This window comes from Poecilia latipinna, unplaced genomic scaffold (assembly GCF_001443285.1).
Source record: "Poecilia latipinna isolate Pla-1442-1.1 unplaced genomic scaffold, P_latipinna-1.0 Scaffold133, whole genome shotgun sequence".
NCBI classification, from domain to species: domain Eukaryota; kingdom Metazoa; phylum Chordata; class Actinopteri; order Cyprinodontiformes; family Poeciliidae; genus Poecilia; species Poecilia latipinna.
The window spans coordinates 460,820-474,557 of record NW_015112749.1 but is presented as its reverse complement, the minus strand read 5'-3'; the positions used below and the strand labels follow the sequence as shown (position 1 = coordinate 474,557).

At 40.5% G+C, this 13,738-nt stretch overlaps 2 protein-coding genes across 2 annotated transcripts in view; one reads left to right on the top strand and one right to left on the bottom strand.

Annotated features, from left to right (window-relative positions):
- Positions 1 to 5,719, bottom strand: part of LOC106945208 (voltage-dependent calcium channel subunit alpha-2/delta-3-like) — a 47,757-nt gene extending 42,038 nt beyond the window's left edge. The window contains exons 1-4 of the mRNA XM_015028746.1: positions 5,469 to 5,719; positions 4,225 to 4,306; positions 1,580 to 1,801; positions 88 to 204 (exon numbers count right to left, since the gene is read on the bottom strand). Of these exons, the coding sequence (XP_014884232.1) occupies positions 88 to 204; positions 1,580 to 1,801; positions 4,225 to 4,306; positions 5,469 to 5,581 (534 nt within the window). The 5' untranslated portion in view covers positions 5,582 to 5,719. The remainder of the gene's footprint in view (positions 1 to 87; positions 205 to 1,579; positions 1,802 to 4,224; positions 4,307 to 5,468) is intronic.
- A 5,116-nt stretch (positions 5,720 to 10,835) lies between these two features.
- On the top strand, positions 10,836 to 13,645 carry LOC106945183 (parapinopsin-like). Its single transcript, XM_015028685.1, has 4 exons — positions 10,836 to 11,168; positions 11,247 to 11,575; positions 12,311 to 12,553; positions 13,485 to 13,645. Exons 1-4 carry the CDS (start codon positions 10,862 to 10,864, stop codon positions 13,602 to 13,604), a joined length of 999 nt encoding a protein of 332 aa, XP_014884171.1. The 5' UTR covers positions 10,836 to 10,861; the 3' UTR covers positions 13,605 to 13,645.
- Positions 13,646 to 13,738: the final 93 nt, after the last annotated feature.

Here is a 13,738-nt window from a genome sequence, read left to right as displayed (position 1 = left end):
GTTCCCCAGACTCCCGTTTTCTGCTCTGCAGTGAACACACCCACAGCTGATTTGTTTATTCCTCAACATTTTTATTTATTTACATACCCTGGTGGCTTCTGCTTTTCTCTGGAACATCTCCTCCATCTTCACAGCCAGATCTTTAACCAGCTTCACGCCGTCAATCTCCTCCACTCTGACCGACTTTTCAGGCTCTTTATATTTCTGAGAAAATAATCATAAACAAACGTGACAGCCAGGACGTGTGGAGGGAGGGATCTTCACACACACAGGTGATGAGCCACCAAGGCTGACGCTGTTATTCACATCATGTGGCGAAATGAGGAAAAGGGTAAGATGTTTCAGGCGTCGTTCCGCTTCACTCGCGCCTCGGAGACGAAGGCTGTTAAACAAGGATTATAAACGGTCATGTGTTTGCAGACATGATGCACGCAGCTGATAAAACCCGCAGCTCCAAACGCCTCGCTGTCTTTATCTGGTCTCGGTGATTGGCTGCACATGCAGGATGTCTTTCTCTTTGCGATAGGCTGGAGGAGGCCATGTTGGGTGGTCACGAGGAGGAGGAGGAGGAGGAGGAGGAAGGTGTGGATGGGAGTGAAGGCTATGCATGGTAAGAGGGTAATTGAAATGGAGTCAAAGCACAAGAGAAAGATAATAACACGTCAAGCCCGGGCAACTCCGTGTAATGAACTACACCTCAAATAATGCTGATTCTGCTGGATGTACAGGACCTCCTGTGATGGAACAAAAAGCCTGCAACAGCTCAGAGGAATCCGGCGTTATACAACCCAACATCTGATCGGCACACACATACGGTGACGCCAAATGAAAAGAAAAAAAGAATCCTCCACATTTTCAGGCTATCAGCTGCTTCCGATAATGTTATCCTAAAAAGAGCACAATAGGCTCCCACATACAAAAGAAACACAGAGTATGTGGACAAAACACACACACACACACACACACACACACACACACACACACACACGCACACACACACGCACACCAGTACATGAGGCGACAAATTACCTACTGAAAGGAAGAGTGTGAATTTGCAGTGGAGCAGAACAGTTCATTTCACGCCTGTCCTCCTCGCCCCAGCACCTCAAGCCCCTGCACAGAAACCCCCAGCCTCACCACCTCTCAAGCCCTCCAGTCGTCAAGTGGAGGTGAAGATCCATCCATCAAATCCCCTGATCATAATTATCGATTGGACTAATGACCGACGGAGGAGCTCCGGGACCCAGAAGAGGCTCGGCGTGTCTTCGGGTTCACAGGAGCCGTAATGAAATCAGGGAAATCGGAGCAAAAAAGCAGGTAATGATCAGCTGTCTAACGACCTGTCAGCTGGCTCACAGCTCAATGCCTGGTACTGACCGGCTCATCAGCGCAGATCGCTCCGGTCACGCCGGCGTGCGCAGTAACATGTGTGAGGTGCTTACGGGCACATGAGAAGAAGCAAATGTGCGGGCTGGAAGGCAGGAATGTGTTTGTACACAGATGAAATGCATGTTCCCCTTGCATGCAGCGTGACGCTTCAGCTCACACACCATTCAGGCCCCGGTGAAGGAGCGGTTACCTCTGGGCAGGAGAGTCCTGGGTTTTGGGCTTGGAGACGCTTCCTAAACGCCGTCTGGACATTTTCTCCGTATTTTCGAGGACTTCCTCGCTGCCCTCCGCTTTCTTCCCAAAGACAGGCGGCTGTGATCTTTGGGTTCAGCCTGCTGGTGGCCCTGACGGGGGGACTGGCCTCAGGGGTGGAGTTGGCCCCCGGACGCGGCGCTGTAATGGACCACAGCTCCTAAAAAGCAATGAAATGGTTCAAAAGCTGCGATTTAATGAACAAAGCAGTCTCTGAATCATCCAGGATAAAAATGTGGCTTGTCGTCAGTTTTTTAATAGGATATAAGTTAATTCTTGATGTGTTTTTTTAAATTAAAATATATATTTTACTCCTGTGCAACAGAAGGCCTGCTCTGCTTAGATTCAAACATAATCACTGTGGTGCAGCTTCTCACAAAAGCAAGCAGTAAATCTGAAGCACTGCATTACGTCACACTTTCACCTTGTAGACTTGGTGCTACAGAACAACTATGAAAACATAAATAGAGAGGCATTCATACAACAACAAGCAATATTCAATATGTTTCTTTCTGAAGAGTGATTGTGTGATCTAGTTTAATCTCTTTCTTAGGTCTGTATATCTTCACACTCAAACTAATAAAAACTACTGTAAAAACTGTGTAATGCTACAGAAAAGTCTATTTTTTCGTGGTCTTGCTGTCAGACACCAAAAATCAAAGAATAAATATAAAGATCTCAGTTGGATTGTGGAGTCAAAACACACCAACGCTGAACCTTCTGGAAGAAAAACCTTCCAACCCTTCAGTGCAGCAAACTGCCAGTTCATCGTTTTATGTGTTACTCTAAGGCATATATTCGCAAAGTAATTAATTCTAACATACAGAATATGAAGATTTTTCAGATTATTAATCAGCTGAGAAAGTTAGAGACACTTTCTACATGTTTTTGTGTGAAACATGTTTCACACAAGTCATACGTAACAATGACATTGTGCATGTTATTGCTGCCATTGCTGGCTTTGCTATTTTTCGCCTTGTCACTCTTCTGTCTTCTTTATTTATTTTATTTCATAACACCAAGTAAACCTTTTCACTCCTAAAGGGGAAAAGTGTCAGAATGAGCTGCTGCTTTTGTAATTTAGCAGATAAAAGTGTAAGCTAAAATATCACAAGGTTTATGTGACAAACAACAAGAAGCTAAAGGACTAAATGTATTTAGTCCTTTAGCTTCTACAACACATAACACACATACATAACACATAACTTTCGCATATTCATGAAGGTACTTGTTTAGTTCCCTCACACTATGAGGCCAAGAAAGCTTTAAATTTTACATAAATCTCAAAATGTTTTGTTTATGGAGAGCAGGGGGATTTGATCGAGGTGTTTTGCCCAGGGCACAACTATTACAGTGGGTGGCACAAGCCATCCCAAAAAACAAAACAAAACAAAACAAAAAAAGTTAAGTTAATCTTCAGTTCCTCCCAAAAGAGATTTTGTTTTAGTTGCTGCCAGGAAATGATGATTGAGAGCTGAGCTTAGTAAGAGAGGAAATAAGCACCATAAGAAAACCTGACCGATCGCTGCGACTGATATCATTAAATGTGGTATTTGAAAAAAAAAAATGAGTCATATATTTCTTAAAAGAAAGGTTACAATTGCTTCCCTTTACGAAGGAAACCAGTAAAGTGAAAACTCAAAAAGGAAAATGTTCACATTTGTTGTGAGAACAACAAATGCCATTAATGCCATTAACTATTTTCTCGTTGAATGTTTGCAAATACATTTAATAGACAATTGCCAGTTTTTGGATTGAGCAGAACTAATTAAAACTGGACTTTTCTTACAAAAACACATTTCTATTGAAACTTTGTTCAGAGGTTCTGGTGGGTAATGAGTTTAAGAGGAAGTGCCTGCAGTGCCAGTCAGAGTCTTGGTCTTTTCTGCTGATGTTTTTGGTGTAAAAGTAACCACACACCCTCCAACATTGCAGTTACTCGGCCTTCATAAGGAGAAGCTGCTCCAGCTGTTTACTGCTCCTCCTCCAGTCTGATCCCAGTGAAGTGAACAGGACAGGCCTCCATTTATCAACCTGACTTCACTATGATTGCCTTTTTAAACCTGAACCCACCTCTGCCATCAAGTGGCCACAACGATAATCTGCATCTCGTGCTCTCCACTCACTCCATTCACTTGTTCATCATTTTCATTCCCTCCACACACACACACACACACGCACGCACGCACGCACGCACGCACGCACGCACGCACGCACACATACACACACACACACACACACGCACACTCTTTCAGCTGCCCGTGTTTACATCCGAGGCTGGAAGCTCTCCTCTCGGGAGAGTTCACAGGAGAGAGGAGATAAGTGGGGGAAACAGAGCTGCGGTTAATGGGCCGCGTCGAACGCAAACACACATGAACTCAGAGGCACACTGACACACACTCGCATTGCACTCCAAACACACCTGAGTCTCCTCTAAAACAGCGTTCAGCTGAGACACTCAAATGCTCCTGCAGCCATCAGAGGTCAAATACATTACAGCAGAAGTGAAAGTTACCACACAAATCAAATAAAATAAAGAAGTCACTTGGACTGAAAGGAAACCCTGAGAAGTTACAAACACACCTTTTGCAACAGCTGGGAGCCAGAGTACTTCGCAGAAAGTGATTTGATTTCTCCGCCAAATGCAGAGGCCCAAAGCTTTACGCTGCCAAGGAAAAGAAAGAAAAAGTGATGAATTGACAAAGAATCAGAGTTTCCTTGAGAAAGAAGAGTGAAAAGATAAGGAGGTAAAACATACGTATGTTTTGGGTAACTTAATCAACGACTTCATCCTGTCACCTGCAGCTGTTGAACCTGTATCTGCTTCTAGCTTCTCCTGATAAGTTGACCTTATTTACCTGCTGTGCACTTATAGAAACTTTCACTAAGTTTAAATCTTTTCTCTGTGAAACAACAATCTGTAATGTTCCAAGATGTTGTTTTGCATACAAATATGTAAAAAAACAACAACTATAAAACATGTTTATTTGTGGCTTTACAGAATTAAAATGTTCTTTTAATTAATATAAAGTTTTCCTGAAAGCTTTAAATCATGCAGTTCCCTGGTTTGCAAAAAGGAAAAAAAAAGTCTAATCTAGATTCTTTTTTTTTTCCATTTGTCAGGAATTAAAACTCAAATGTAAAGGTGAAATCTTTGAAGTTTTATTGGTTTTCTTTGTTCAGTGTTGCAAAAGAGCACTAAAGAAATGCTGGATGTGTTTTCAATGAACCTTCAGTTTAATTATATCTGCTGGTGATTAAGAGCAACTGGAAAAAAAAGTGACTGGTGAAACGTAACACAATGGTCAGAAAATCAGATTTCAAAAATATATATATTAATCATGCTTCTTATGTAAGTTTTGAATAATAATTATAGTAAACTTGGGTGACTCTAACTTCCTTTTAAATAGAATATTACACTTTTTGTTGCTAGTTCTTTATTAGACAAATCATAAAGATGGACCTAAAGGTGAGACATTTACACATTACTTCTTAAATTTTAGCAAACCTAAAGTTTAGTTGAGTAACTTTACAAGCATTGTGATAAAAAAATGAATTGGTCCTTTCCGTCACATTTTAAATATTAGCTGTTCCATCACATTTTCTTTAATACTTCAGTAATTTTCTGAGGTAGCACAGGGTCCGATTCCATAACTAAAGCGCTGTTCTTCAGAGATTCAAAAAGCAAATTCTGAATATTCTGAGTGTGAAACACATTTGGCGCTGAATGAGTTCAGTCTTTATAAAATGCAACAAACTGATTAGATAAGTAGAACAAAAAAAAACAAAAAAAAAAAAAACAGAGCATCCAGCTAATCGTCACTCACACTGACAGAGGGATTCCTTGCTGGGATCCCGCCACCGCCGCTACGTTCCAGCCGATGAAGATCCAGAGAAGAAGAAACGTGTGCAAGACTTGGATCCTGCAGATTCCCTCCATTTCAAGCTCTGTGTTGCCTCTGGACAATTTCTGCAGAGTAAAAAAATCCCGTCCGACCTCGGTGCAGCTCGATCCCCTCCTCCGGTGCAACTTCTCCACCTTCTGCCTCCACTGCCAACACGTCCTCAGCCCCACTACTGTATCTGAGTGGGCTTTAGAGAGAGAGAGAGAGAGAGAGAGAGAGAGAGAGAGAGCATCCTCCTCCAGCGTGTCTCTCCATCTTTTCCTCCCCCCTCTCTGAAAACCCATTCGGCTCATGGTGCAGGAATTACAGAGCGCCTCTCTTTGTTTGCAGCTCAATAGCTTTGAGAAGCAGATTATTGCTTTTTGGAGACAATGCATGGCTTTCATTCCTTCCTAACATAAACAGAAAAACATGCAGGGACTGAGTTGAAAAAATAATTGATTGGTTAAATGTTTGCAGTCTCACTTAGACTAAACATCTCTGTCCTAAAGTTGATGCATATGATTCCCCTAATACTCCTAGATGTCTGCCCATAACTGAGAAAAAAAAAACAAAACAAAACCAAACAAGGATTTTACAAAGGGATCTCTTTAATCTGACCAGAAGTTATACTTCCTTTTGCTATTTTTGGTTAAAAAAACAGTCTATGGGCTATAAATGTTTCTGAACATAAAGTTAAAACTGGAAACCATATTGGACTGATGGTAATTTACTTTAGTATAAAAGTCTCTGTGGGAGATAATGAGGCTGCAGATATCTGGTGAGGACTACAGCTCTGCTGCAAAAATGGGAGAGAGAGAGAAAAGAGTGTTAAACAGTGCCATCATCAAGGGGGGGCTGCAGAAGGACAATGTCAAGGCAGGAAAAGTTTCAAGAGCTGCATGATACTCATTTTAATAAATATGTTTCTTGCAATTTACTTTATAATCCCCCTATAATGAATGTCTGTCACTCAGGCCCCTTCCTCAAATATTACCAATTCCCTGTGTTTACAGCAGGTCAAAAATAGAAAAGTCACAATATTTACATGTTTCTTACAATAAATTTTGTAGGGGATTAGAAAAAAACACTGAAAAAAAAACTATAAAACATTTTCAACATATAAAATCTGCTGACTTTAAGTAAATAGGTACTTTAAAACCATAATGTTAAACTATTAGGGTTTTTCCAAAGTCAGAATTAAAAAAAACAAAACAAACAAACAAAAAAACATAAATAAAACTCCTGAAATTGTGTTTTGGCTTTCATTTGCAAACCCAAGATTACCAGTGTCCTGTGAACTCATGCATTATATATTTTCATTACTTACAGAGTATTTCAAGCATTCATTTTTGATCATTCTGGTAACTATGGTTCACAGGAGGACAACCTAAAAAAAGCCAGTAAATCTTCTGACTTGGTGGTTGTCCATTTCACAAGACAAAACTTATAAAGAAACTGGCTGTTCACAGAGTCCAAGCACATTTAGGGGAAAGTTAGGTGAAAGGAAAAAGTGTATAGAGAAATTGTGGACAAGCAACAGTGACAACAGAAACCTCACTATAGTGTTTAATGTGATTGCTTCAAGACATACAGAAAGAAACAGAACGGTCTCTTTCTTTCTGTGTTTTTACGTTTTATTTTTATGTAGGCCATAATCCTTAAAATCAACAAAAAATAAACATGCATAAAAATATGAAGCCGTGCTTAATTATTCTTTGTATTATTTAACACTTTTGAAATGACTTCCGGAAACAAATAAACGTTTCCACGACATTCAGATTTACCGGGACGCGGCTGTAGCTACAGAGAAACAACTATAAGCAGAAGATAAGAGCCCTTGTGAAAAAGGATGCAGATTTGCATTATCAATGTGCATTACCCGTGATTGGCTGAAGTCTTAATTAATCACTTGGGCCAGCCTTGTCACCCAACAGCGACTTTTCTATGCAGATCCCAGCACTGCTGCTGGCGCACTGCAGTGTCGCGACTCCTCATGTATGAAAACAGCTCCAGTGCCCCATTATTCAATCATACCGGAAGACGTCCCCATCGTCCTGCACTGTAAACGCTGATTATACGGCGATAATCACGTCGGGGCATCAGACGGGTTGATGCAGCGCCTCTCTTTCCTCCTTCCGTACACAGCCCACCGCCTTCACCCTCCACAGGAACCTTGTTTCCACTTGAGGCTTTTATTAGACTCGTAATTGCATCGTACATCAAAGTTGTGAGGGGCCCCATTGCTGCCTGGGACGTGCCGATAAGCCACCTGAATGTTGGATGACGGACAATATCATCCAGCGTCTTCTCTGACCGGCGGCCTGAGCTTCACACCGACTCCTAAAATGTTTTAATTAACCAAAAGGCCATCAAATAAAAACATCTCTCAGTCACAGAAGTGAGGAGGGTTTTATTGGAGCCGCTGTAGATAAGACTGATTGGACAGTCATGCTGATGTGTCCTTGAGCAAACCAAGTCAATGACTCACCAGGGTTGCTGTTTTTTTTTTTTTTTTGTTATTTTTTTGTCTAGAGGCTTTTAATCGACACTCACTCTCAGAAATACGGTTTTAAATTAGCTTTCTTTCAGAGCAGTTGAGTAAAATCGTTTTTTGTTTTAAAGCTGAGACACCTCTAAAATTGCAGCTCGTATTAACTCACTTTTCAATGTGAGCTACACACATTCATTTGTTTAACTCATCTCTCTCTCAGGTTTTACGTCAGATGAGCTTTAGACGATCTTTCTGCAGGAAAGTATGGCTGCTGTCCATGGTGCTGAACCCACTGCATGAATAATTCTCAACTAAACACAGCGTTTAGTCGCATAACACAGCAGAGAGGCACCATTTCTCTGTGTTAAGGTCTTTAGAGTTGGTTTAAAGCATGTCTATATTGGTTCAAACAAGCCTGTGTTCATCACCCCCTTTGTTTTTCTTGGCTTTAGCATAAACCCATTATCTTGATTAATCCAACAGTTAAACAACAAGGTTGTTTTTCCTCACGTTTGCCCCCTTTTCCCCATTAAACACTCAATTATTTTACATTCTGGTAAACAACTTTTTTTTTCTTTTTTTTTTTCTTTTTTTACAAAAGGCATGAACAGAAACTTCAAGACTTTGTAGACAAAGGCACCATCAGTCCATCCGTCTGCCAATATTAGCTTACTATATTTCAAAACAAAACATACACTCGTATTATCATTTGTTGTTTTTGCCATATTTTAAAATTTATTTTAAATGTTCACTGATTCACTTGTATTTAAGACACATTAAAGTTTTCAGTCTATCATTGTTTCACACAAAGATATTTTTAAATCCCAGTCTACTTGGCTGATCTCTTCTTGCTGACAGTAAAATAATATCAGTAAAATCAATTTTACAATTCCTATAATTAGTCTGCACACTTTGATTTGTCTTTAACTATGAAGCCAGTGATCTTTGCTCAACGCTTTGCACTGACTTGTAGATCATCTTCACAAAAAAGAAAGACAAAAAAGTCATTGTTAAGAGATTAACATAAAGGTAATCTAATTTTGAGGTCTGTTATGCTTCGCTTTATAATTAGAGGCAAACAGTCTTGAACCATTAGCCTGTTTTGAACCCTTGCAGTTATAATCCCCATCTTGACTTGATTGAACATAAACCTCTTAGAAGGTGAAACTTCGGACACCTCTTGTTAAATCTACGGGCTTAACCTCACCTCAAATCTCCAGCGGCTGTGGTTTACTCCACACAAACCACTTCCAGCGTTCACCCCACTGTGGATTACATGATCGAGTCAAACGAGTCGAAGCGCCGACGGCGTGTGTGATGCGGACGGGTCATCGGAGCTTTACGGGCTAAATATAACACAATGCAATGTGAGTTTGGTAACTGGTTTGGGAACTAATAGTACGACCATGTGGGTCTACAGCAGCACACAGTTGTTTACTGAGGAGCAGACAGGATCAACATAAAGTAAAAAGATATACAAAGAGTGCAAGACAGATGCTGGATCAATAGTTTGAAGTAAATCCAAGGAGTTTAAGCACATTTATTATCTCAATGAGAAAAATGCAGCTACTTCTGTAGAAGCATCAGATCAGGCTGCTTCTGCTTTCATGCCAGATCGTCACTTTCCAGCCAGTTCCTTTATCTTTGCTCTAATACTTCAAATACAATTCACTTCCTTCACCTGTTTTATGGTTAATCTGCTGAAATCACAAAAGAGTGTGTCTTAAAAACACTGCATGGTTTACATCCATTGGCAGCTATCCAGTAACTCTTTGAGATCATGTGTATGATGGATATTTTCAATCAGATTTTACTTTTAGTGGCATTTTTATTTCTGCAGTCCTGCTAAACAGATGATTTGAGAACTTTATCCAAAAGTAATAAGCAGAAACCCAAACATTTCAAAACACCTGGGAGGTTTAGAGCAGTTTCAGTTATACAGCTTCCCTGTTTTTATATGAATAAGAGTTTTAATTTCTACATTTGTTCAATTATTATAGAAAACAAAACTGAGCAGTCTTTTATTTCACTACATGAAGAAAACATGCTTATGATTTCAATAGATTTGGTTAATATATTACAAGTATTTTTTGCCAGATCCAGTTTCTCTTTTCTTTTTTAAGCTTCATGGCTTCAGATTCAGTTTCTAAAATATGTTTTCAGTAATTCACTTTGAGTAAAGCTTTACTTTTCTTTTATAAAGCTGATCAGAGAGCTGCAGATATGATAAGACACACAAGGCCAAAGAGGAAAAACAAAGTAAGATGATATTCAAGTGAAGCAGAAATGTGTTGATCTGCATGCATCAGGAAATGGTTACTAGAAACAGTTTTAGTTGAAAATGTAAATAATAAAAGATGCTTGATAAGGACCAAAATGTCTCTTCCACTAAACCACAAAGAAACAAACCAGATATTAAACTTGAATCAACTCAAAATGAGCCTCAATTCGCATTAATGGATAAATCTTTGAAAAGAGGCACAAAACTTAACAATAATGATCAGAATCAGAGAGAAGGGATTATACGTCAAATAAGTTATGAGATGAGCAGAAGGTGATCTCTGCAACCCACTGTGGGGTTTGGCGGAGTGCTGGCTGTAGGAGCTGACATTAATCCAGCCTGGAGCATCCTGTTTAAACCTCTCTGCAATCAAGCGAAAGGTGAGGGATCAGGGATGATCATTTGAAGGAATTACTCTTTCCTAACTCCAGATCCAAAGGATTTATTCCAGCCGTCTAATCCCAGCCGTCTCATTCAGTCAGAGAGTTGCTGAAGATCTGGCAACTCTGACTTAAAAAGGAAACACAGAGTCGGACCCCTTTTTTTCCCTGCTTTGCAGCAATGCAGCCAAACGCTTCGTTCTACATGGAGGAGCCCCCTCTGTCACGAGCGGGCTTCGTCGTGCTCTCCGTCATCATGGCCTTTTTTACCATTCCTGCCATTGTGCTGAACGGTACAGTGATCATCGTGTCCCTCATGCACAAGCAGCTGAGGCAGCCGCTCAACTACGCTCTGGTGAACATGGCCGCAGCCGACCTGGGCACAGCGATGACCGGGGGGGTGCTGTCGGTGGTGAACAACGCCCAGGGGTACTTCTCCCTGGGAAGGGCAGGCTGTGTGGTGGAGGGCTTCACTGTGTCCTTGTGTGGTGAGTCTAAAGAGTGGAGCAGTTCAGGAACCGGCTCACCTTAGTTGACTGGTTTTATCAGCTTTTCTTGCTCTGCAGGCGTCACGTCCCTGTGCACAGTGGCTCTGATTGCAGTGGAGAGGATGTTTGTGGTGTGCAAGCCTCTGGGACAGATAACCTTCCAGAAGAAGCATGCTGTCGGAGGCATAGTCTTGTCCTGGCTCTGGTCTCTTGCCTGGAACTTGCCCCCGCTCTTTGGCTGGGGCAGGTACGACCTGGAGGGAGTCGGGACGAGCTGCGCACCAGACTGGCACAACACAGACCCCAACAACGTCTCCTACCTCATTGCATACTTTGCTGTGTGTTTTGCCTTTCCTCTCACTCTGATCCTGGTTTCGTATGCAAAACTGCTGTGGACGTTACACCAGGTGAGACGTTTCTCGTCCCAAAAGACCAATGTGGGTATGTCTGAGATCCAAAATGTTTCTTTTATGGTTTAATGCCCCTCCTGCATCAGCACTTTAGAAGCCATACTTTGTTCTTATAAAGAAATATGATGAGGAACAACTTCAGATAATCACCTCGCTCAGTTAAGAGCATAATAAAGAAAGAAATACAACGCAGTTACAAAATGCCAAGAGAGAAAACACATAAAATTGATGTGGAGTGAACAAAGAGAAGTAGTCTACACATAAATTAAATTTTACTTTGAAAAATTTAAAATTGTCTCCAATCTACACAGTAAATCTTTCTCCCTTTTAACTTTTGAATGATTATCATCATTTGATGCCCTGAAATGTTGCTAATTATTAATCGTCATGGTGACATGTTTACCATTTTGTTTCAGATGTTTTTTTTCAGCAGATTTCTGAACCTTAGTGCAATTATTAATTCAAAATTAACCTCACAATTGATGGTCTTTTCAGTTTGCTTTTATCAGTTTCTTGTCTTTTTTTATACATTTCATTCAATTTCTTGGGGACACAACACCATGTCTCTGAGATGAAATTAATCATTCAATTACTAACAAATGCTAACCTGTATCACAAATATCTTTGTTTTTGATTTTTATTATTACGAGGATCATTTATTAAAATAAAAACAGCTGTTTTCACAGCTCACGGGCCTTGGCTTGTCAGTCACTAATCATCCCTGTGTTGCAGGTTTCAAAGATGGCCTGTGTGGAGGGAGGAGCAGTAGCTAAAGGGGAGATGAAGGTGGCGTCCATGGTGATTCTGATGGTGTTGTCATTCCTGGTCGCCTGGCTCCCGTACGCCAGTCTGGCCATGTTTGTAGTCTGCAGACCTGATGCAAAGATTCATCCGCTGGTGGGATCGCTGCCGGTTTACCTGGCGAAAAGCAGCACTGCGTACAATCCCATCATCTACATCTTGCTCAACAAACAGGTGACTTAAAACCACACTTTGATTATTCTAACAATTAGAACGGGGATTGTAAATCAGCTATAAATCCTCAGCTGCTTTTGTAAAAGCTCATCAACCCCATCTAGTGGTGATAAGACACATAACACAGACATCGTGCTGGAGAAATCATGCTTCCGATGTACTTCAAGTTAAAAACAGGCTTAGTGTTTTTAGTGCTGCATCATAATTTTAACGTATAACTGTTGGAGTTCTTCTACTCTGAGAAAAACTGTTACATTTTTATTTATAATATAACCTGCTGCATAAATAAATACAAAGGAAACACGGCCACACATACTTTCTACTGGGTAAGAAAAACATCACAATAAGAGACACAAATACTCTGTCAGGGCTTTACATAGGAAATAAACATAAATAAACATTGAAGTACTGACTGAATACTTTTAAAAGGTAGGAAAACATCTGCAAACAGGGTATAAGCAGCAACAGCTGGACACAAATGACGACGCACAGACGACATGAGTGACAATTAATTTCTTTGGGGAAGAAAAACAGAACCAACCTCCATCAGTGACTTCAGAGAAATTCAGCTAAATAGTAAAATAATAAAAACAGAGCTATTTTTCTGTGAAGGAAGAAAATAGCTCTCAGAAGACATATTTTCCCTCTGGATAAAGCCAGGAAAGAAGCAGAGAGGAGATAAGAAAGAAAAATAATGAGCGTAGTTAATGCGTCTCTTTGGTTTTCTTTAAAGAGGACGAATTAGATCCACATTATTTTTATTCCAGGAAAGAGACGAGGCACTGAGCGTACACAAGGCTCAGCATTAGCTTATGGGAGCTTCATGCTGCATGTTTAAAACTGTCCTACAGTCTGAAACCGATGTCCACTGACTTACATGTAAGATGTTAATAACTGTGTATGTTTGTTTTTTTGTTTGCTTGTTTTATAGTTTCGTAAGTACGCGGTGCCCTTCCTGCTCTGCAGGAAGGAGACGGTGGAGGAAGACGAGGCGTCAGAGGCGACAACCACCGTGGAAGCCGTGTCTACAAATAAAGTGGCTCCCAGTTGAAATATTATAACCAGATTTTTTGCATTAAGCACATCAATAAATTAGTGTTCTGCGGTCATCTTTGTTTTTTTTTTTTGTTTTTTTAAATCTGCAATAAAGACAAAACAAAAACTGAGTGACAAATAAGCGAGAAC